The 22,898-nt window shown below is 38.2% G+C and overlaps 1 protein-coding gene across 1 annotated transcript in view; it reads right to left on the bottom strand.

Moving 5' to 3' along the window:
* Window positions 1-22,898, bottom strand: part of LOC128205160 (uncharacterized) — a 44,878-nt gene that overhangs the window by 10,877 nt on the left and 11,103 nt on the right. The window contains exons 6-29 of the mRNA XM_052906617.1: window positions 21,977-22,134; window positions 21,397-21,690; window positions 20,959-21,243; window positions 20,620-20,760; window positions 20,093-20,335; window positions 18,166-18,285; window positions 17,153-17,383; window positions 15,022-15,117; window positions 14,542-14,652; window positions 13,681-13,788; window positions 13,239-13,349; window positions 12,764-12,880; window positions 12,374-12,488; window positions 11,080-11,181; window positions 10,521-10,733; window positions 9,669-9,943; window positions 8,611-8,753; window positions 6,632-6,788; window positions 5,555-5,659; window positions 5,018-5,185; window positions 4,005-4,158; window positions 3,250-3,440; window positions 1,558-1,668; window positions 1,152-1,313 (exon numbers count right to left, since the gene is read on the bottom strand). Coding sequence (XP_052762577.1) covers window positions 1,152-1,313; window positions 1,558-1,668; window positions 3,250-3,440; window positions 4,005-4,158; window positions 5,018-5,185; window positions 5,555-5,659; window positions 6,632-6,788; window positions 8,611-8,753; window positions 9,669-9,943; window positions 10,521-10,733; window positions 11,080-11,181; window positions 12,374-12,488; window positions 12,764-12,880; window positions 13,239-13,349; window positions 13,681-13,788; window positions 14,542-14,652; window positions 15,022-15,117; window positions 17,153-17,383; window positions 18,166-18,285; window positions 20,093-20,335; window positions 20,620-20,760; window positions 20,959-21,243; window positions 21,397-21,690; window positions 21,977-22,134 — 3,911 coding nt within the window. The remainder of the gene's footprint in view (window positions 1-1,151; window positions 1,314-1,557; window positions 1,669-3,249; window positions 3,441-4,004; window positions 4,159-5,017; window positions 5,186-5,554; window positions 5,660-6,631; window positions 6,789-8,610; window positions 8,754-9,668; window positions 9,944-10,520; window positions 10,734-11,079; window positions 11,182-12,373; window positions 12,489-12,763; window positions 12,881-13,238; window positions 13,350-13,680; window positions 13,789-14,541; window positions 14,653-15,021; window positions 15,118-17,152; window positions 17,384-18,165; window positions 18,286-20,092; window positions 20,336-20,619; window positions 20,761-20,958; window positions 21,244-21,396; window positions 21,691-21,976; window positions 22,135-22,898) is intronic.

Below are 22,898 nucleotides of genomic sequence, written 5' to 3'. Positions count from 1 at the left end.
TTAGACAATCATTTCTGTTTCTTATCTCATAAAAGACAAATAAAAAAGCACCATTACAAATAAGCGTGCTTCAGGGTCACGTCAGGTTATAATAACAATTCCTGCAGGCGATGGGACACTTGCGGTCGGTCATCATTTCTGAAACATCATGGGCTAAACTCAGAGTGAATATCAATATGTTATCTTCCTACCAGAGCCTCCATTATCTTGACCTTCATTAATCTGATAAATATCTAAAAATAGTAATATTCTGCTAATAATAAAACGCCGGGATACATAATGACAGCGCGGAAATAGCCGAACAAGCAAAAACTCATACTCGGACTGCAACACAACCAATCTATTTTTATGGTGTCGACGTCATTCTGCTAAACATAGAGCGCATTGAGACAAAAAAATGGGCTAAAACGACATGAAAAGAAGTAGTTCTTTGGAGTTTGTGGTCTTAAGACTACCTGCGCGCATGGCTGGTTGAAGTTAGTTATTATGACTTTAATGAGCCTTTGTCATCAAGCCACTGTGGTTGCATAACGTCGTATTAAACATGGGGCAAAAATAATTGTGGAGCAATTGACGCATTTTGAGATATAACAGTACTACACGTGACATTTATGCACCAGTCAATTGTTACCACGGCCCCCAGATCCGGGGGTATACCGGGGATATCCGGGGAAATGGGCCGTGTTTTTACTTTCCAGGTGGCTCCGCAGTTCCGGGTGAATGCGGTGGTTTTGTCATCGCCCCCAAAAAAACGGGGAATGGGCCTTACCTAGGGTTCATGAGGTGCGGGGGCATTTGGCGGGGTTTTTACCAGAAACTCGTCCCCGCAGAGCGGGGATTGAACCCGGGCTTGGCTGGACCGAAAGTCAAAGTCCCCGCTATTCCCCCGGACCTGGGGGAGGCCGTGGTTACAACTGACTGGTGCATTATAAATAATAAAATGTTAATAAATAACCTGATACGTAATTTATCAAACTAAGTCATGTCCAAATCGTCAAACTTGTCACCAGCTATGGTAAAAAACGACATAACACATACCACATTAGGTTGCATCATTGACCTCATCACAGTCGAAGACAACACTACATATGAAAAGGTCGGGGTTAACACTTGGCAAAACGGAAGAAAACAATGCTCTTTAAAATACTTACCATCCCGGGTACCAAATGTGTGGTCCATGAAACCAGAGTTGGCCACTTCCTGTCCGAGGAATCTTGCGGACACAAGCCACCAGTCTGTCCCGTCCCCAACTTCCTGTCTCAACCCGCACAGGTTCCCATTTTCAAACGAGCACGTGTAAATCTCAGAAGATCCTAAATTTGAATATTTGTATCTTAAGTCATCGATAATAATGAGTTGCATGAACATATATAGAAGCATGGAATTTACGATTAAAAAAACTAATATCACACGATGAAAGAAATACGATTGTCCAAATTTGTTCTATCCAAATCGACAGGTGAAATGCTCAATAAAAACCTTATACTGTATTGAAATGGCATTAACCTGAAGTGTTTATATAAATTTTAAACCGTTTATATTACAATATAAACGTACCACAGTTGGTTTCGTCTTTTGCGTCATCACAATCAACGACAATATTACATCTGGACAGTCGGGGTATACACTTATTCGACACTCGACATCTAAACTCTTCGCTCTTGCATACTGGAAACATGTTATAGTTTATATAAATATTCTCTTACCAGTGGTTTGTGGATTAGGTTGACCTTTACTACCACAATATTACCAGGAGGGTTCATTTTATCATTCTTACATTTGTTACATGTTTTGTGCACGTGGATAATGCGGTTAAGCTGTATAATTTCGTTGACAACTGCGACTTTTCAGCAGGGTATTTATAGAGGAAAACGTAAATGCTGCTGACCCATATTCACAATGGTCACACCAAGTACTTGACCAAAGAAGACCGATATGCACACTGGTCAAAATTATCATGCTGAGTGGTATTCTGACTATGTTGAAGATCGATTAACAATGTTGAAGTTATGAAATGATTAAGATACCTTAAAGTGACTGTACACCAGATTGGCACCAAATTTTTTTTTTTTCTGTAACGAGTCTCAGGAAAATTATCTAATAGAATGTGTTACGCTTTGATATCATAATTGTAAAAAAGTACATATTTAAAAAAAAAAAAATGTGTCGGAGACCGGGTTCGAACCCGTGTCGCCAAAATTGCAGTTCAGCGTCGTATCCACTGAGCAACGACGGCTTACTCTCAATAGGTGACATAATTAAGCTATACACCTACCTCGGTAATATCACGTGATAACACCGACTAGCCAATCACGCATAAGGAATAAATTCTACCTGGTAGACATACCCAGTAATCTTTTTTAATGGAAATAACGAAATAACTGCTAAACTGAAATAAATTATAAATTATAAATTTAAGTTTTTAAACTATGTGGTACAGTTTGTAAGTTTCAATGCATTGTACACATCGATTCCAAGTTTATGTCATTTTTTTCGCTATTTTATCATATAGTAGAGCCCCTTTAACACATTTTGAATTATCTTTCACCTAGTGACTTAGTTCAGAACTCGAGATGACCCATATCAACACGCGCGTGACCTAGTTCTTGACCCGAGATGACCATATTAACACTGTTTCATGAGTTTCATGAAGAACGGATATAAACTGTTTAATGTTTGAACGCATTTTTATTTGATCTATTGTATTCGCCTTTGACCCGATGTGTTCCATATCCACGCGGGTCTTAAATATCATATTTACAAATAGTCTGACCGAATTTCATGAATACTTGATTAATTCTGTTTAATCTATAAAAGCATTTTTTTCTTGATTATACCTTCTGACTTAGTTTTTGACACGAGATGACCTATACTCACACTAGTCTGGAATATTAGGTTGACAATGTTCTGACCGAATTTCATAAAGATCGGATAAGCATTATTTGATATATGGAAAATAATATTAAACGAGAAATTTTTAACGACACCCAAACGCGCGTCTTTCCGCCCGCCTGCCTACTCGCCCGCCCAGTGTTCGCCAATCTATAACCCGGGATGTTTTAACATACGGCCAAAAGGCGTGAGTCAAATGCCATAAGTTGCTATGAGACAATACAAGGATAATATCTTGTTTTGATAAAAACTTAAACTCATATAACTAGGTGTCGGCAAAAAAGTTCTAATTGTTTCGAGAAAAAACATTCATTTTAAATAATTATCTCGGTACAGAATGAATCAAGAATTACGTACAAACTAGGTCACACTGCCCCGGAAACAGCTCTACATCATCCACAGCAGTGCGGAGCAGGTCCCCGGTCCTGAACTCGATCTTGTAGTCTCCGGAGTTAACGTCAACATATCCGGTCCGCCACTCATCAGTTCCTGTAGAAAGGAGCGGCGATGTAGGCCACTTACGGTTATAGACGTACTTGTCCGACCCGCTGGAAATTGGAGAAATAGCTTTATTACTATAAGTTTATTCATATTAAATTATATCAGACCTATTGAGACAGCTTGATCCATTTACATAGGACTTGTTCAAGAAATTTGGACCCGGTGTGTTTGAAAAGCCAAAAAGAAACGTTCCTGGTGGTGCTCGAACCTATGACATCGAGGACGAGAAACGGAAAACTAAACCACTAGACGAATATCACCCTTATTTGAGTACCAATGCTTTGCATATGTCGGTTTAGTATTATTTGCATCGTCCATTCACTGTTAAAGGGCCGGCAAGCGTTATGTGATTAAATAGATTTAGCAATATAGAAGGTGCGACGCAAATCACACCCGTTACTTCCCTTTGTCGTTCAGTCGTCATTGCCACCTCATAAATCACGTAACGATGATCAAATTCACGTGACGTCATTCTAATAGTTAAAATTTTGTTTCTATTCGAAAATAAAATAGAAAAAAACGTTAGTTCATGGAATTTTGTTAAAATAGTGTATAGGTGGGCGTGTTCATACTTTTTTTCAAATGATATTGCTATAATAAAATCTACATACGTTTCATAAGTATAGAAGTACATGGTCAGTCCTTGCTGTATATCTCCCCGCATGTAGAAGGCGAATCTAAGACAGCTCTTGGCTGCCACGGTGAATCGAGGCGACGTAAGCGTCCCCTCGCTCACTTCCGCTAACTTCCCGTACATGTAGTGACCTGGAGGTGTAATTGAAGGGTTTAATTTAATTAAAGTCATGAACGCTAAATTGGGTCCTTAAAATACAGCCATTAACTGTACGGTTTGGAATCATCGACATTTTGGGCATCTTTCTGGTAAAACAAATACTGGTACTGCTGCTGCTACTGATATTACTGTCGGTGCTGCTGCTACTAATACATATTTTACTGATACTACTGCTGTCGTTGCTGTAGCTGCTACTGCTGCTTCTAATAATGCTACTGCTGCTACTGCTAATGCTACTGCTACTACTTCTACTACTAACTACTACTACTACTACTACTACTACTACTACTACTACTACTACTACTACTACTACTACTACTACTACTACCACTACCTCTACCACTACCACTACCACTACCACTACTCTTACTCTTACTACTACTACTACTACTACTACTACTACTACTACTACTACTACTACTACTACTACTACTACTTCTACTGCTGCTGCTGCTGCTGCTGCTGCTGCTGCTGCTGCTGCTGCTGCTGCTGCTGCTGCTGCTGCTGCTGCTGCTGCTGCTGCTGCTACTACTACTACTACTACTACTACTACTACTACTACTACTACTACTACTACTACTACTACTACTACTACTTCTACTACCACTACTACTACTACTGCTACTTCTACTACTACTTCTACTACCACTACAAGTATTACTTGTGGCTGCTGGTGCTACCACTTCTGTTATTGCTACAGCTCCTGCTAATATTACTGTTACTGCAAATAATACTGCTGCATATAATACTGCAACAGCTAGTATTTCCATTGTCGCCATCATTATGAAGTTATTGTTGAAGCATAAGGTAATTATAATTATAAAATCCTACCCGGTGGACGTCCTATGGTATGATCAAACTGTGGAGCGGCGGATTGCGTGTGTAGTTGACCAGCAGTTGACGTCAGAGTGGACAACTTGTTGTCCTGGGCCCGGCTCCAGCCAGTGTAATCATACCCACACAGGTAATCATCCTCGAAATCACACGTCACCGTACGGTCTGTGAACGTATTTATGTGGATGAAAAATGGAAGTCGAGTTAAAAGCATAACTTATGACGTCAAATGTTTCCATAAAAGTACCAACCATACTTAATTGTTTAAACAGCTATGCTAAATCAAAACATTGTTACTTGTTTCTGTATGTAACTAATTGGTAATTATAACAAATGCTCAATTGCTTTTAAAAAGTAGCGGGATGGCACTTTCGGGTGGTTAATACGGATAAATCAGTGAAATAAAAATGATATTCCATTGTTCAAAACAGTGAAAATAACCAATGCGATTTTGAAAATTTAGCCCGTTCTGCTTTCTGCTATGTGCTATTAAACATGAGCGCGCACATGGTCGTGTAGTACTCAAGTACTCACTGCACGGGAGAATTTCGTCACTATTGTCCCCGCAGTTGTTCTCCCGGTTACAGAGCTGGGACCGGCGATACAGACACTTCCCGTTCCCGCATTTAAACACGCACTCTAGAAAAAGGTAAACAAGTGTTAGTTTAATCGTATGTATTTAATATACAAACGTGATATAAATAAATATATATTTAAAGAAATGTTACTTATTTATTGAAGATAGTAAAGCAGTTTCTTAATAATCGGAACACCTCGGCCATTTTCGATCGAATAACCTCCGATGTATGCCGGTTCATCAGTAAAAGTAGTTCGCCAAATGTTTAATAACAATATTAATTGATTGTAGCATTTAAACGTGTAATTTGTATTCCTAAGTTCAAATTGATTCGTAGTGAGGTGCATTATTGAATAAATAGTTAATTTTCTAAGGGCAAATTTCTTGAGGTTTAACTGCTTAACTTAAATGACTAAGAGATCGACTTGCAGCGTAGATAAATGTAAGGAATTATGACATTGTAAACTGGGGTGCTCCGGTTAGTTTAAATGTTAACTCGATTATTAGAACAAATATAGGATAATCTAGAATTAATTTTACATTATATAAATATTTAAATGTGTGATTTCGTTCCACTTTTCTCTGTCTATGGGTTTAGAAAGAACATCCCATATAAGGCCCATCATTTAATGTTGTTTTTAACGTACGTGCTCGCAGCCGATGGCCAAAATGTGAACATATGTTCCGACCAAGTCCATGAGTAAGACATTACCAACTACATAGATGTATATTGAAATGTGTCTCATAAATCTGACGTAATCTAAATATATGACGTCATAGTTTTATATGACTGAAAATGGAATGGTGTGGTGACTTGTTAATGTGTCAATTTGTTTGGTTTTAGTAAACGTACACTCTTAAATGTATTGCCATGTGTATCTGTAATAAAAGTCATTGTATTTGTTATGTAAACATCTGATATATAGCCTATTTATGACCATTCAAACATTAGTAAAAGATCCGTGTCTGCTTGTCCACACTCACTTGTTTATACACATAAAAAGGTTTTAAGATAAGATTTCTTTAGACCGTGCCTGTTCGTTCTTGTAGCCAGGGTAGAAAGTACTGAACGTCAGTGAATATGTTAGGCCGCTCTGTCATGTTGCAGAAGTTGGCTACGTAGCTCGAGATCCCGTGCACCGTCCACGTGCCCATGCCATCGTCACAAACTAGGGAGCCCCCGGAATCACCCTGACAAATGTAGGATACATGGTTATCTAAACTTACAGTCAATTAGGTGGTGAACGAGATTATAATCTTTGTATTTAAGGGTATTTTTGACAGGCATCTTGAGAGATCGTAGCCCGGAGTCACCCTGATAATTATGGACACGCAGTTTGAGAGCTAGTTGCCATGCCATCGTCACATACTAAGGAACCCCCGGAGTCACCCTGATAATTGTGGACACGCAGTTTGAGAGCGAGTAGCCATGCCATCGTCACATACTAAGGAACCCCCGGAGTCACCCTGTTAAATGTGGACACGCAGTTTGAGAGCTAGTTGCTATGCCATCGTCACATACTAAGGAACCCCCGGAGTCACCCTGATAATTGTGGACACGCAGTTTGAGAGCTAGTTGCCATGCCATCGTCACATACTAAGGAACCCCCGGAGTCACCCTGATAATTGTGGACACGCAGTTTGAGAGCTAGTTGCCATGCCATCGTCACATACTAAGGAACCCCCGGAGTCACCCTGATAATTGTGGACACGCAGTTTGAGAGCTAGTTGCCATGCCATCGTCACATACTAAGGAACCCCCGGAGTCACCCTGTTAAATGTGGACACGCAGTTTGAGAGCTAGTTGCCATGCCATCGTCACATACTAAGGAACCCCCGGAGTCACCCTGATAATTGTGGACACGCAGTTTGAGAGCTAGTTGCCATGCCATCGTCACATACTAAGGAACCCCCGGAGTCACCCTGATAATTGTGGACACGCAGTTTGAGAGCTAGTTGCCATGCCATCGTCACATACTAAGGAACCCCCGGAGTCACCCTGTTAAATATGGTCGTTTAAGGCCGTTAAGGTATATTTCATATTTACACGAATGGCACAGATGACAAAATTAATCAATTATCTTTCACGGCTTCAATAAACACGCTTTGATTGTTAACTACATTCCCGATGTTTACTACATTCCCGATGTGTACTACATTCCCGATGTTTACCCGATGTTTACTACATTCCCGATGTTTACTACATTCCCGATGTGTACTACATTCCCGATGTTTACTACATTCCCGATGTTTACTACATTCCCGATGTGTACTACATTCCCGATGTTTACCCGATGTTTACTACATTCCCGATGTTTACTACATTCCCGATGTGTACTACATTCCCGAGGTTTACTACATTCCCGATGTGTCCTACATTCCCGATGTTTACCCGATGTTTACTACATTCCCGATGTTTACTACATTCCCGATGTTTACCCGATGTTTACTACATTCCCGATGATTACTACATTCCCGATGTTTACCCGATGTTTACTACATTTCCGATGTTTACCTGATGTTTACTACATTCCCGATGATTACTACATTCCCGATGTTTACCCGATGTTTACTACATTCCCGATGTTTATCTGATGTTTACTACATTCCCGATGTTTACTACATTCCCGATGTGTACTACATTCCCGAGGTTTACTACATTCCCGATGTTTACTACATTCCCGATGTTTACTACATTCCCGATGTTTACCTGATGTTTACTACATTCCCGATGTTTACTACATTCCCGATGTTTACTACATTCCCGATGATTCCCGTAGAATGTTGATTTCAAAGACAGGTCACTTTCAGGTATTACGACAGTGAGCAATATGAATAATTATATTAACATCGATGATTAATTTCCGATGACCATGAAGCTCGGAAGAAGATATATGGGGATATGCTATACAAAACATGCATTTTCAACTCAGCACAAGTGTACGCCGATCACAAATTTCATTTTTTGTGCGTGTTTTACAACGTGCGTTGAAAAAATGGGTAGTACACATACCCGACATATAGACCGCACTCCGGAGTAGTAGCCGGCACACATTGAAGATTCGGACACCCTCCCGTTCCAAGCCAGGGAACTGTTACATTTGTCCATATCCCATAGTGTCATCTTCAGCTGCTGTAAAACGTCGCGGTATGTTCCTGACAAGAAAAAATGTATTTTACATTGTTCAGGTTCATCCCAACATGAGTGTAGGTTTTTTACGGAAACGAGGTTTACCGAGTCCCCGCAGAAAACATGCAAGATGGCTCGGATGAACCTGTCTTACACGAGCAGCTATGGAAGATGCTTTTTCACCCACCTCTTGTATTGCGTCTTGTATATTTAATTGTGCTTTATTGACATGGCATAAAGTACTTTCATAAACCAAACAATAACAGGAATAAGAAGTGGCGCGTTTTTGCGCGTGACTCATCTTACATGGCGTGTAAAACCGGTTTTTCCAGCACAGGTCACTTGACCAGAAACACACATACAAACATAAATACAAACATAAATACAAACACAAAATACACATAAACAAAAACACAAACACAGTCACAGATACAAATGAAAACACAAATTCAATCACAAATACCAACAGAAAAAACACACACAAATACAAACACAAACACAAAAATAATTACAAACAAAGCAACAAACATAAATACACAAAAACAGTTAAAACTATAACATTGAGCGACACTGATATGTACCGGTAGAAACTAGAATGATTTCATCTAATTAGATTTCCATAAAACATTTCCTCATCAAAGGAATAGAATGAATAAATTAATAAATTACGTATAACTAAGTAAAAACTTCCATAAAACATTTTCTCATCAAAGGAAAAGACCGAATGAATTAATAATTTACGTATAACTAAATCATTTATGTAAGACATTAACGAAACCAAAACCTCAGATGAAAGTACTTGGTACTCGATAATACCTTGCTGTTGGCGGACAGACAAGCAGAGAATGATAGTTTACTGAAATAAAACTCTTTAGTGTGGACAATACACACGATATAAAACAAACGTGTAAATCTCGCTTTACTTTGGAAATGAACCTTACCTCCCCACTTTTCCCAGCCCCAGCCAACCGTATAGCACGTGGAATATAATGGCACTTTCTGTTGAGCAGACGGCAGGCACGCGGGCTGCACGTGGTTTGTCCACGTGATAGGAGAACTTAATTGCAGAAGTGCGATATCGTTTTTCTCGTAATATACGTGACCAGCGTGTGACGACACTGCCTCTACACTGACGACTTTCCGCGTCATTTCCGGTTTCGAGCGGTCGGTGGTACCCATGATGACGGTCATGTTTTGAGATGCACTAATTTTGTCCCTGGAAATCAATGTATCTTGTGATTTAAATAATTGAAAGATTATGGCAATTAAAGGAGCTTCGTTAAATACATGAGCGTTTCTTTTATTTAAAACAAGTGATCAAAGCACAAATGCATTATTAAAGGGAATAGACACCAGATGGTCTCAATATCGGCAAATACAGTATTTCATAATAACAAGCCTAGAATTGTCAATTCTATGCTGATATTACATCATTTTACTTGATTAAAAGAATATTTTGGTCCCTGTCTCCGATGAGTTAACCCCTTAAAAATAGCGCACAATGTTTTCCCAGTTTATAGTGTGAATAGTTAGCATCAGAGAAACAAGTGATTAGTGTAGATACATATACTGACTCTATTTTTAAGTCAACTAATTTACGTGAAAGACAAACACGGTAAATTTCGATATGGAAAATACACCAACACTGCGAAAGATACACGTGTTGTATGCGATTTGATACATCAGCAAAAAATTTAATGCGTTGTACACAATTTTATGTAAGTTTTGACAACTTTCATTTCTTCTTGCAATTGTAACATCTGGTGTCTAGTCCCTTTAACATTTTTACCTACTCTACACAATGAGCGGCGGTCAGCACAAACTCGGGCGCTATCAGGGTTCCCCCGCAGAAGTACTGGCCGTACTGTTCGAGCGCTACATGCCATGGCCACGCACCGGGTGAGGCGTCATCACCGCCTGACATATAGTTCTCCAGGGTGATCTGGCGGCGGCCACAGCCTCGGGGCTCACAGTTCACTTTCAACGCTTTCTTGCTGGGACATTGACTGGAATAAAGCGACACACACAAATGTGAATATGATACAACATTAGGAGTTTCGTTATTGAAATGCCTTTTCAGAAAATGAAGACATTTAAATTTATACTATTGTTATCATAAATAATTTCCGGGAAAGTGTTGGTTTCTCTTACAAGTACAATATTTTGTACTCAGCTGAATGCGCTGCCAATTTCGCATTGTTTCTTTCTTTAACATATTTTAGGCATCGACCAAAAAATAAAATAAAATGACAGACTTAATGCAAACTTATTATAAAAACTTACCTCCTAAGAATGATATCTTAAATGTACAAAGTAGTGTTAGCTACAAATTAAATACAACTGTCAAACTACCTGATCTCTAGAGTACCAAGGACGGACATGATAGTTCCGGTGGCCGACAGGCTGGCGAAGGTGTTCAGAGGAAAGCTGACGGCCTCAAACCCGAGATAAACGCTGAAAGAAATGTTACATGGTTCAAAAACAAACTGCAATGTTGTGATAAGAAGCAAGGACGTCCTAATGGCTTGGCCATAAGAGGCGCTTTTTCAACATTTCTTTTATTTGTCAATGAGTAGATTAAAGAAAAAGTTTGATTTTAAATAAGTTTAGCAGTTAAAAAGTAGCAATTTTTCTTTACAGAGTTTGCAACAAATATAATCATGGAACTTGTACAATTAAAAATGAATACTCTGTAGACGAAAATGAATCATTATTGTTTTTCTATCTTCATATAATCCAGAAAGATTCCGTCTCAGGAAAACAACTACAAGCCAGTTGAAATATTGATACATTAATGCTGCACGTCACTTCAATACTTTAGTGATGAGGGAAAGTGCGTGAGGTCAAATTTAGAATTTCAAATTCGCAATACATGGTCTCACTTGTAAACACGAATCTTACGCAATATAAGTTATAGCAACGGCTTATCCGATAAAATCCTCCGCCATGCCTTATGAACACCCGTAACTGCGTTATAACCGTAGTCATAGTACCCAGTTTATAATTTACCACCCTGGCATGAGTAATTCCCGTAACCATCGTACCATGATTCCATTCGGAACACCTCGGATATTTTTATCGAAACAACCTAAGATATATGCAGGTACATCAGTTGAAGTAGTTCGTATTTTTTTTAATTATATCATTAATGAAATTTAGTGTTTAAGAGTTGTATTTATTGATCTTAGTTTAAATCTATTATCAGTGAAGGATATTATTGCAAACATAATTAAGATTCCCAAGAGTAAGGTCATAAAGTTTAACTGCAGAATAAAATTACTACGCGATCTACTTGCAGCGGACTTAAATGTACGGCTTTTTGAGTATGTAAACAGTCCAAATACATCCGAGGTTGTTTTCTATAAAAATGACCGAGGAGTTCCGAATTTCATGTTTCGGAATTTAGCAGATACTCACCATTTACTTAGCAACTGAAATGAGTATTTCCCGGAGTACTACCATCGTACCCGTTTTCAAGATTAACCAGATACTCACCCTTTACTTAGCAACTGACATGTGTATTTCCCGGCTTACTACCATCGTACCCGGTTTTAAGATTAATCAGATTCTCATCCTTTTCAAAGAAGGTGACATGTAAATAAACTGTAGTCATCGTACCAGTTTTCATTATAAACCAGATACTCACCCTTTACCAAGAAGCTGACATGTGTAATTCCCGTAGTCATCGAACCACGAATCTGCACAGAGAGGAAGTTCAGTTTTTCGTACGGGAAGCTGAATAATGCCGTACTCCTCACTGACTGTTAAATAAACAACAACTTATTACATTCATCATCATCATCATCATCATCATCATCATCATCATCATCATTATCATCACCATCGTTGTCGTCGTCCTTTTTACTAGATTATTAACGTTGTTGTTGTTGTATTGTAGTTGTTGTTATTATTATTGTTGTTGTTGTTGTTGTATTGTAGTTGTTGTTATTATTGCTGTTGTTGTTGTTTTGTTGTTATTGTTGATAAACACATAAATGTTATTTAAATATATGAAGACCTGACGCCTGACACTTACTACATTGAAACTCGTCAAAACTGTTCGGGCAGTTCGGAAATCCGTTACAGCGGTCGGCGAGCGGCACACATGTTTGATTCCTGTCCATACAGGAAAACTGGTTTCTCCCACACTGGTCTGAAATAATAAAAAAAAGCAATGTGAATTCAAGCTACGCTTAGATCTAATATGCCTGACATCGATTATAATTAAGTTGCCATTTAAAATTATTAATTTATTCAAGTACATTCGCATGCTTCAAATTTGTTTGTCAATGACAATAAACCATTCCCATTTGGTAAACAATTATGTATATTCAAACCAAAACGGCTTGGCGTCACGAGTGTCACATGAATGACTTTAATTCTGAACGTTTCATGAGCCAAAGTTGAAACAGGGAGAACCGAAAAACCAAAAGCCGGATAGCCCCAAAGGCCCAATTATCGCAAATCAAAGCGGTGACAGCCAACAGGCTAATGTTTTAAATTTTACCTACCACAGTTGTATTCGTCCCATGCATTCTCGCACTCGGCACGACCATCACAAAGCCACTCAGTCATAATGCATTTCCCGCTAGGACACGACACCTGACCGTGGGTACAGTTATCTGAATATAAAAACAATTAACTTGATCAGTACAAAATTTACAAGATATATATCAATAATTTAAACTTAATTGGAATAATCATATAGAAATATAAGTCACAACATATCCAATCTGTAACTACATGTATATTGTATTCTCGAACATCGTTGTTATGGGGAATGAATCTATACCATCACAACTATGGTAGCACCTGTTCGCCGCTGTTATCTTGACACTGCTGTGTACCGTTATTACGTTAGTTGCATTTGGTACACATCTCAATAGTTAATATTCATAAATGATATGCGTGAAGAGGCATACACACACAACCACAGTCATGTCCTGTACTTACCACATTCCTGTTCGTCGCTGTTATCTGGACACTGCGATGTATTGTCACAACGTTGGTAGGATTTGATGCACATCCCCATATTGCACCTCCATTGGTGCTCATGACACACTGTTATATATACGAGATATCATGAATCATACGGGGTAAACAATGTTCCTCTGTTTAGTTATGAGCGGTTATCAAAGAACCACGACGACAGAAAATAGTAACATTAAATTTGTTCCAAACATATGGTACGCTTCTCACGGAAAACTTTTAACAACAATCTACTTTCTATCGTTTGCTCTGCTTGAAGTTATTATCAATTAAAACATAAAAATAAAAACTTTTGTAGCTAATAATCATACAATTTCAAATGAATAAATATTCAAAACTGATTTGTTTTAAATAAAAATGCTATATATCAGTAAAATGTCCCACGACATCTTTGCTTTTTGATCCTATATATGATAATCTAAATGTTAAGCAATTGGTATGTCTTTTTTAAAACATTGAGAGTTAGGTTTCGCTGAGCTTTCTAGAATAGTAAGAATCCAACCTACATTTTCAGTCAATGAAATTGCAGATAGGCAATCATTAATTACTAGGCTTAATCATTAAGATTTTCAACTTTTGCGGGTTTTCAAAGGTCCGCCTACTTTCATTCATCAAATACACACTCCGTGCCAGCCAATGAGGTAGTATTTTAAGACAGTATGATGATCTGAAGTAATACTTTAATGATAAAGAAGGGCTCGTTCGCTATACCCATTCCGCCCATTCTTAATCATTAAATTGTTATTTCATGTCATCTAACTATAACATATATTTCTATTTATACTCCTGAGTGGTTGTGTATATTTTCAAATAACATTAACCCACCACAGTTCATCTCGTCCGACCAGTCCCCGCACTGGTTGACCCCATCACACACTTGACTAGCGTTCACACATCGCGCTACACCGCCGCAGCTGAACTCGTTCTTGCCACATTCTGAAGGAAGGATGGTTTTTAACTTTCTTATGTTTAAACTTACAGATTAAACATTTCTGACTTCTGTTTTCAAATTCACACGTACTTCAGTTTCCTTCGTGGTTCTGGCGAAACAGTGAAATCATGATTAGTGAAATGAGTTTAACTATTAGAAGAACATTTAGAAGAAGAAGAAGAAGAAGAAGAACAAGAAGAAGAAGAACAAGAACAAGAACAAGAAGAACAAGAACAAGAAGAACAAGAAGAATTGATTATTAAAATAACACCTTTTATCAAGGACAGTCCCTTTACTTCATAGTTTATGTATTGAATATAGATGCTGAATTTTATATATTTACTGGTCAAATGTATTAAAGTAAGATGACATACCGATTGGTGACTCTCGTGGGGCAATACACGAGACATCCGGGAACGACTCGCATTTCGGGAAATATAATTTTACTTCCGGACATGCGGACATGATTTCTGAAAAACGAGGACAGACATAATTAGTTTGCTTTATTTATTCTACATAACAACTCTCGGCAAAAGTGCCACATAGTGCAACACAACGCTATGTCAGAGCTTCTACCTGCATTGAATAGTGGCGCTCTGAGTGTGTATACCATGTTATAAATTACGCCATAAAATATACGTCGGAAACCAATATACTGCTTCAAATAAAGACTTTAAGCAAATACAACTTAACTGCTTATTCACACTTTAAATGAAACAAAGCGCACTATACGTCACTTACATAGCCCCGCCTTTTGTCTTTTACTACAGTTTGATTGAGACTAGTTTCTTTAAACACTTTTCACAAAACGCGCCTAATGGAACACTTTTTGAAGGGAAATGAAGTATTTTTTTAACAATAATTGAATGAAATAATGAACTATTGGTGTAAATATAAGTAATGAATTGTGGGATTCATGTCATTATCGCGGACATTAACGCAATTGGGCTGGTTAAAGTACGCATGCAGTCCTTCGGACTCCACACTCTTTGACCAGCCCAAATGCGTTCATACCCCGATAATGACATCAACCCCGCAATTTATTCCTTAATTGATTATAATATTGATTTAATATTTCACACTACATTGTATAATTGTAATTGTAATATATTTAATATGTCTATGCAACACAAAAAACTGTATAGTTTTCGTGTAATAAATTATGTTCTGTTCATAAAATAAGCTAGCTTCATTAACCGTATATAATGTTTGACCTTGATGCCTGTGACCCAATGTTATTTTGGTATCATTTTAAAGGAAGTTGTTTGGTGAATATTAATATGCTATAAGTAAATCACCAAAACTACAGCTAACATAATGTTAGTGAAGTTTGTATATTTGCTCTTTATTGCAACATAAATCGGACGCAGAGGACATATTTTTCTATCTTTAAAGCTGCACTCTCACAGATTGAACATTTTGACAACTTTTTTTTTGTCTTAGAAAGAGCTATATTTTTGCGAAAATCTATGAAAACCAGTTATATAAGACTGCTGACAAAAATCAGATTGCAGATTTTTATATTTTAGGTCAAAATTGATTTTTTATGAATTTTTCTTAAACCGTTACTAAGCCATGAAACATTAATTTCGAACGAAAATATGAAAACAACGATCTGATCTTTTGTCAGCAATCTTTTATCATTGGTTTGCAGATATTTACGCAAACATTTGTTCATTCCAAGACAGAAAAAAAGAGTTGTAAAAACGATAATACTTTCTTCGGAAATAAAACCCTTTCAAATGATAATTATATCAAATGCAACTCGCCACAGATGATCAATACCGATCAATACAAATTTGGCAATCCGAAGTATCTAGTATCCTTATACAAGTCAGTTGGACTTGGTTATAACCCCAACAATCATCAAGACCCCCACTTCATGTATACTGTTATCATTGCCATCTGAAGCTACAGAGTCAGTGTGTGTATACCACGTGATAATTGCGTCATAAATGCTACGTCGGAAGGCAATATTTTGATTTGAAAAAAGACTTTAAACAAAGATAACTTCTCTATTTCTTCACCATTTTAAATAAAACATAGCGCAGTCCACGCCTCATACGGAGCCCTATCTTCGGTATTTTACCAAAATTTGATTGCGAGTTTAGTTTCCTAAAACACTTCGACAAACCATTTCACAAAACGGCCGTCTGACGGAGCATTGTCAAACAGGTTTGTCAAAGTGTTTGATGAAACTAATGACCGAAGAATTTCGGAAATAAAACAAAGGCGGGACTCTTTTAGCGGCATAGACTGCCCTTTTTTATATTTAAAATGGTGTTGTAAATGAAAAGTTATCTTTGATTTAAGTCTTCATTTTAAGCAAAATGTGGCCTTCCGACGTAGCATATATGACGTAATTAATCCCGTGGTATTCACACACTGAGAGTTAGTGTAATACCTGTTTCTCTACTTGAAACAATATTGACATTAACATTGACACATTTCACCGTTAATACAGATGATTGGGTTGTCTGTTACTTGAATAAGTAAAACACTTACCGTTACAGAAACTTCTACATGGCTTAAACTTCTGGCGGTCTGCACAGACCGGATATTGAATGGAGCAGAGGAAGTAGGTAAAGTTGTCATGGCAACTACCGAAGTTGGGTATAATATAATCAAATGTTTCCGATGCTGCAGCTTGGTCCGGCTCGCCGAAAATATTCGGCATGTATGTTTGATTGAAGCCCAGGGCTCTGCATTCGTCACGGGTTGTAGGCTCGCAGATTTCTGAAAATGAGATACGGTTAAACATTGCGTGTTGATGATATGCCATTAAGTTAAAGATTTCAATAATGAGTAAATGTTTATAGGTGGTTTTGTAATATACTTTAGCTCAACTGCTGAGAAGGCCTTTGCTGAAATAAGCCATTCTCAAGTCCTTATTTCGGGCAAAAGGCAATACTGATTACTGGCCTCCTTTCAGGAGATGCCAATAGAACGCTGACATAAACCACTTTCAAGTCCTTATCTCGAGTAGAGTGCAATACTGCCAATTGCCTCCCTATTTTGAACAACTTTCACACTTATCTTTGTTTATTTACCACCGTACGCCAGGCTGTAAGGCTGACATCACGGGATGGTAGTAAATAGTCGGTTCGCGGTTGGAACACACTGCTTAAAGTTGTGTTTAATTCAGCAGATTATCAAAATATAAAAAAAGATGTGTATACTGTAATTATCGATGTGTAGACAAATTAATATAGGCATCAGGGTTATTAACCTGGTGGGATGGTTGAGGGTCAAGGTCTTGTTGGGGTTAGACCAATGTAGTAGAATGTATAAAACAAACTTGGACAGGTCCCTGGGACCATTATTCATTATATAGAGAAACTTAGATTGATATTATATTTAAGATTAGAAATTAATGGAATGGAATCACTGTGGCAGTTCTAAGGATAAGACAAATATTGAATACTTGCCCAGGTCTACCGAGATAGGAACAATTGTTTTCTGTTTTTTTTTTAATTATTGAACTTCTACATTTGAGTGTGATATCATTGGAAACTGACCTGGTGGGGTTGTCGTGGAAGGACGAGGCGTGGTTGGGGTCAACCCTACACAGTCTTCCTCAAGCCAGTAGTCGCATGACATGGGGTCAATGAAGTGGGCTCCACAAGTAGTGTTGGCCTCTGGTTGTTATGAAAGAAAACACACACAATCAAAATCAGAATAATAAACAGTGGCTAGATTATTGATGAAAGAAGAAATATACGATATAAAATGCCTTGGGATGTGGTTAATTGAAATAATTGAAAGACGGCAAGTACGTATGCAATAAACCTCAAGTTGGCCTGCAGCTTAGTTAATTTTTCGTTTGAATGTCACACGTAATGTGTCACTCGAAAAGCCACGCCATTAACTAGCAAACCACACAGTGTTTGGTATTTACTCTTTGACAATATTGTCTATGAGGTTAATGATTGGTTCCCGATAATTCTGGTCACAGCTTAATGTATCCAGCGTTATCACGACGCACAGTTCCATTTACGATACCTGTCTATACTCGTACCCATAACCAGTCTTTCGCTCTAGAATATATCCGATGACGTCAGCGTTCACCTTGTTACTTCCCCTTTTCTACTACGACTTTCGAGAAGGAACATTTGTTTTCTCATAAGTAAAAGTTAATAGGGGATATGATAGGAAATAGAAGGAGGTGTAATAGGTAAATGCAGGGAGCGTGATTAGAAATAGTAGTGCACCAGTCAATCGTAACCACTGCTCCCCCAGGTCCGGGGGTGTACCGGGGATAGCCGGGGAAATGGGCTGTGTTTGTACCTTCAAGGTGGCCCCGCAGTGCCAGGTGAATGCGGTGGTTTTGTCTTCGCGCCAAATATAGCGTGGAATGGGCCTTACCTAGGGTCCCTGGGGTGCGGGGGCATTTGGCGGGGATTATACCATCAGTTCGTCTCCACAGGGCGGGGATTTTACCCGGGCTTGGCTGGGCCGAAAGTCAAAGTCCCAGCTATTCCCCGGACCTGGGGAGGCCGTGGTTACAACTGACTGGTGCATAGGGAAATGAGATAAAAAATAATAATAGGGCTGTGTAATTGAGTAATTTAAGACAGTTTTGAAAATGTGACAGGAAACAGTAGGTCTGAGTTATTGATAATAGTTGACGGATGTGATAGGAAATAGTAAGTCTGAGTGATCGATAATAGTAGGGAAATGTGATAGGAAATAGAAGTGCTGAGTGATTGTTAATAGAAAGGGAATGTGATCGGAAGTAGAAGAGCTGCGTGATTGATAATAGTAGGGAAATGTGATAGGAACTATTAGGGCTGAGTGATTGATAATTGTAGGGAAATGTGATAGGAAATAGTAGGGTTACGTGATTGATAAAGAGTAGGAAAATGTGATAGGAAATAGAAGGGCTGCGTGATTGTTAATAGTAGGGAAATGTGATAAGAAATCGTAGGGCTGAGTAATTGATAGTAGTAGGGGAATGTGATAGGAAATAGTAGGACTGAGTGATTGATAATAGTAAGGGAATGTGATAGGAAATAGTAGGGCTGAGAGATTGACAATAGTAAGGGAATGTGATAGGAAATAGTAGGGCTGAGAGATTGATAATAGTAAGGGAATGTGATAGGAAATAGTAGGGCTGAGAGATTGATAATAGTAAGGGAATGTGATAGGAAATAGTAGGGCTGAGTGATTGATAATAGTAAGGGAATGTGATAGGAAATAGTAGGGCTGAGTGATTGATAATAGTAAGGGAATGTGATAGGAAATAGTAGGGCTGAGTGATTGATAATAGTAAGGGAATGTGATAGGAAATAGTAGGGCTGAGTGATTGATAATAGTAAGGGAATGTGATAGGAAATAGTAGGGCTGAGTGATTGATAATAGTAAGGGAATGTGATAGGAAATAGTAGGGCTGAGTGATTGATAATAGTTGACACCATCAAACTTATTATATAAAATATTATTTACCATGACAGAGACTTGCGCATGGGAAGATCAAGTCTCCAGTTTTTAAGTCACATTGAGTAAAGTACAGGGAACACAGATATCGTAGCGCCACCTCCTCACACACTTGGTTGATGACATCACGAGCCGTACGCACGAACGCGGCTTCCGCGTCTTCCGGTGAACTCTGTCTCAAAAGATTCGGGTAGACTGTCCACTTGAATCCAAGTGACAAACACGTGGAAAATGTCACAAGGGCACATTTTCCTGAAAAAATACGCCACGCATCAGTTGTGTTGTCTTATGCATGCTTGCTTATTTTGCGCTCTTTTATCTAGCGCACCTACCGCGTTATTTCCGATGGTGTATACTGTGCTGATTTGTTCCCCTTGCGTTTGTATAATATTTCAAATGCTTGTTATACTAACTATAATAATCATATAGACAGCAGTATACAAATTTAACTATTAAATTGAATACGATTTATGAAGTAATAATTCAATGGATGTTTTATTAAGTTTGACTCATCGCCATAAGTTGGCTGACGTTACCTTGAGTTTCAGACGTAGTTGAGCTGCCTGCCATTGTTGTTGTGGTCATTGTTGTAGTTGTTGATACTGTTGTTGTAGTTGATAACGTCGTTGGTGATGTTGATGATATTATTGTTGTTGTAGAAGCTGTTGTTTTTAATGCTGAGGAATAAACGACAAAAAGGGTTGTAAACATTACTGTAAATGAAATCCGAATAAAAGTTGATATTTTTAGTTTTACACGAGCGCGCTCTCAACCATTACGTTCGTGTATCCGTTAAAACACAACAAACGTGCCAAACATGTAAACTGTTCCAAACGACAACAATACCAATCTGTACTGAAATAAACGTTCAATACCTTCCAAAACAATGACGGTGACGTTATCCGTTGACATTTGAAACTTGTCATCCTGTACCGTCAAACTGAAGACGTACGCCCCTGACGTAAAATTGGAAACGGTCACTATTGGCGACTGTTCGTTGGTCAATATCACTGTCGCTTTTACTGGAACAACTACACGCCACAAGTACGAGGCTATTCTTCGATCGTCTGTACTACCCGAACCGTCTAAATTTATTGAGTTCACAGGTAGACGGACTGTGACGTCATTTCCGGCATTTGCAGTTGGTGGGAAATCTGGTGCTGAATAAAAGAATTCAGAACATATTATTTGGATGATTCATTTAAAAAAAACAAAAAGAGTGCTTGGTCAGGAATACAGATTTACTTATTTAAAATAATCCTTTCAAACGACTTTTAAAATTCAAAGATTTGACGGACCACATGAGCTCTTACCTTCAGTTATAATAGTTGTTGTAGTTTTTGTAGTCGTTGACGTTACAGTTGATTGTGTTAACGTTGATGACGTCAAATTTGATGTCGTAGCTGTTGGTGACGACTCAGTTGATGATGATGAAGAAGTTGACGTCACATTTGATGTCGTAGTTGTTGGTGACGACTCAGTTGATGATGATGAAGAAGTTGACGTCACATTTGATATCGTAGTGACTGGTGACGTCATAGTTGATGTTGTTACAGAAGTTGATGTGGTAGATGTTGTTGGCATCATCGGCGTCGTTGTGTTTCTTGCTATTAAGGATAAGAGGTTTAGGTATCATTGTAAACATGCTGGTAGCACTCGTATTTACAAAAATAATATTATCGAAATTGAAGCTATATTCACAGAAATGAGTGTTTATTGTATGCTGTTTTTGATCGTAAATTGGCACCTTATTTAAAGCTTCATGAAAAAGAAATAATACAAAACTTATGATTTATATCAAAATAAAGAAATGGAATATACATATATCAACTTTCAGACTTTAATTCATGTTGTCTAACTATTACATAAGAATGATAAACATTGCAATCCTACTATTTATTTGGATCGTCCCATTTATAACGTTAGACGCGGCGAAGGCCGCCAACCGGAAGGCGTTCTCTACTAAAGCGGCGTACTGGTTCGGGTCTGATGCCCACTTCCGGTATTGCTCTGTGAACGTCATCAGGAAATCCACCTGAATACTTCCGGGACTGCAATAAATAACAATGCTTGTACATTTCATTATTTTCGCTTTTTTATTTTACTCAATACCGTTACAATTATACATATAATATATTCCTATGGTCCTAATAGTTGCACTCATCTTTCAAGTTGGGAACAAGTTATTTTTCAAATGCCATGCTTCAATATTGTAATGTTTGGGTGTAGCCAATGTTTCGTGTTTAGTTCTTTGTTTCTGTAAGACACATTGGGGGTTTTCGTTAGCTATGAGCATGGGCTACAACCAAATCAGCAAAAAGTAAAGCATGACATCTGAAATGTGTGCGTACTTTTCTCTTCCTTGGGACTAAGCAACAAGTAAAGCATGACATCTGAAATGTGTGCGTACTTTTCTCTTCCTTGGGGCTAAGCAACAAGTAAAGCATGACATCTGAAATGTGTGCGTACTTTTCTCTTCCTTGGGACTAAGCAACAAGTAAAGCATGACATCTGAAATGTGTGCGTACTTTTCTCTTCCTTGGGGCTAAGCAACAAGTAAAGCATGACATCTGAAATGTGTGCGTACTTTTCTCTTCCTTGGGGCTAAGCAACAAGTAAAGCATGACATCTGAAATGTGTGCGTACTTTTCTCTTCCTTGGGGCTAAGCAACAAGTAAAGCATGACATCTGAAATGTGTGCGTACTTTTCTCTTCCTTGGGGCTAAGCAACAAGTAAAGCATGACATCTGAAATGTGTGCGTACTTTTCTCTTCCTTGGGGCTAAGCAACAAATAAAGCATGACATCTGAAATGT

This window comes from Mya arenaria, chromosome 10 (assembly GCF_026914265.1).
Source record: "Mya arenaria isolate MELC-2E11 chromosome 10, ASM2691426v1".
Taxonomy (NCBI): Eukaryota; Metazoa; Mollusca; class Bivalvia; order Myida; family Myidae; genus Mya; species Mya arenaria.
Note: the sequence above shows the minus strand (reverse complement) of the source record. Positions and strands in the feature narration are given on the sequence as shown.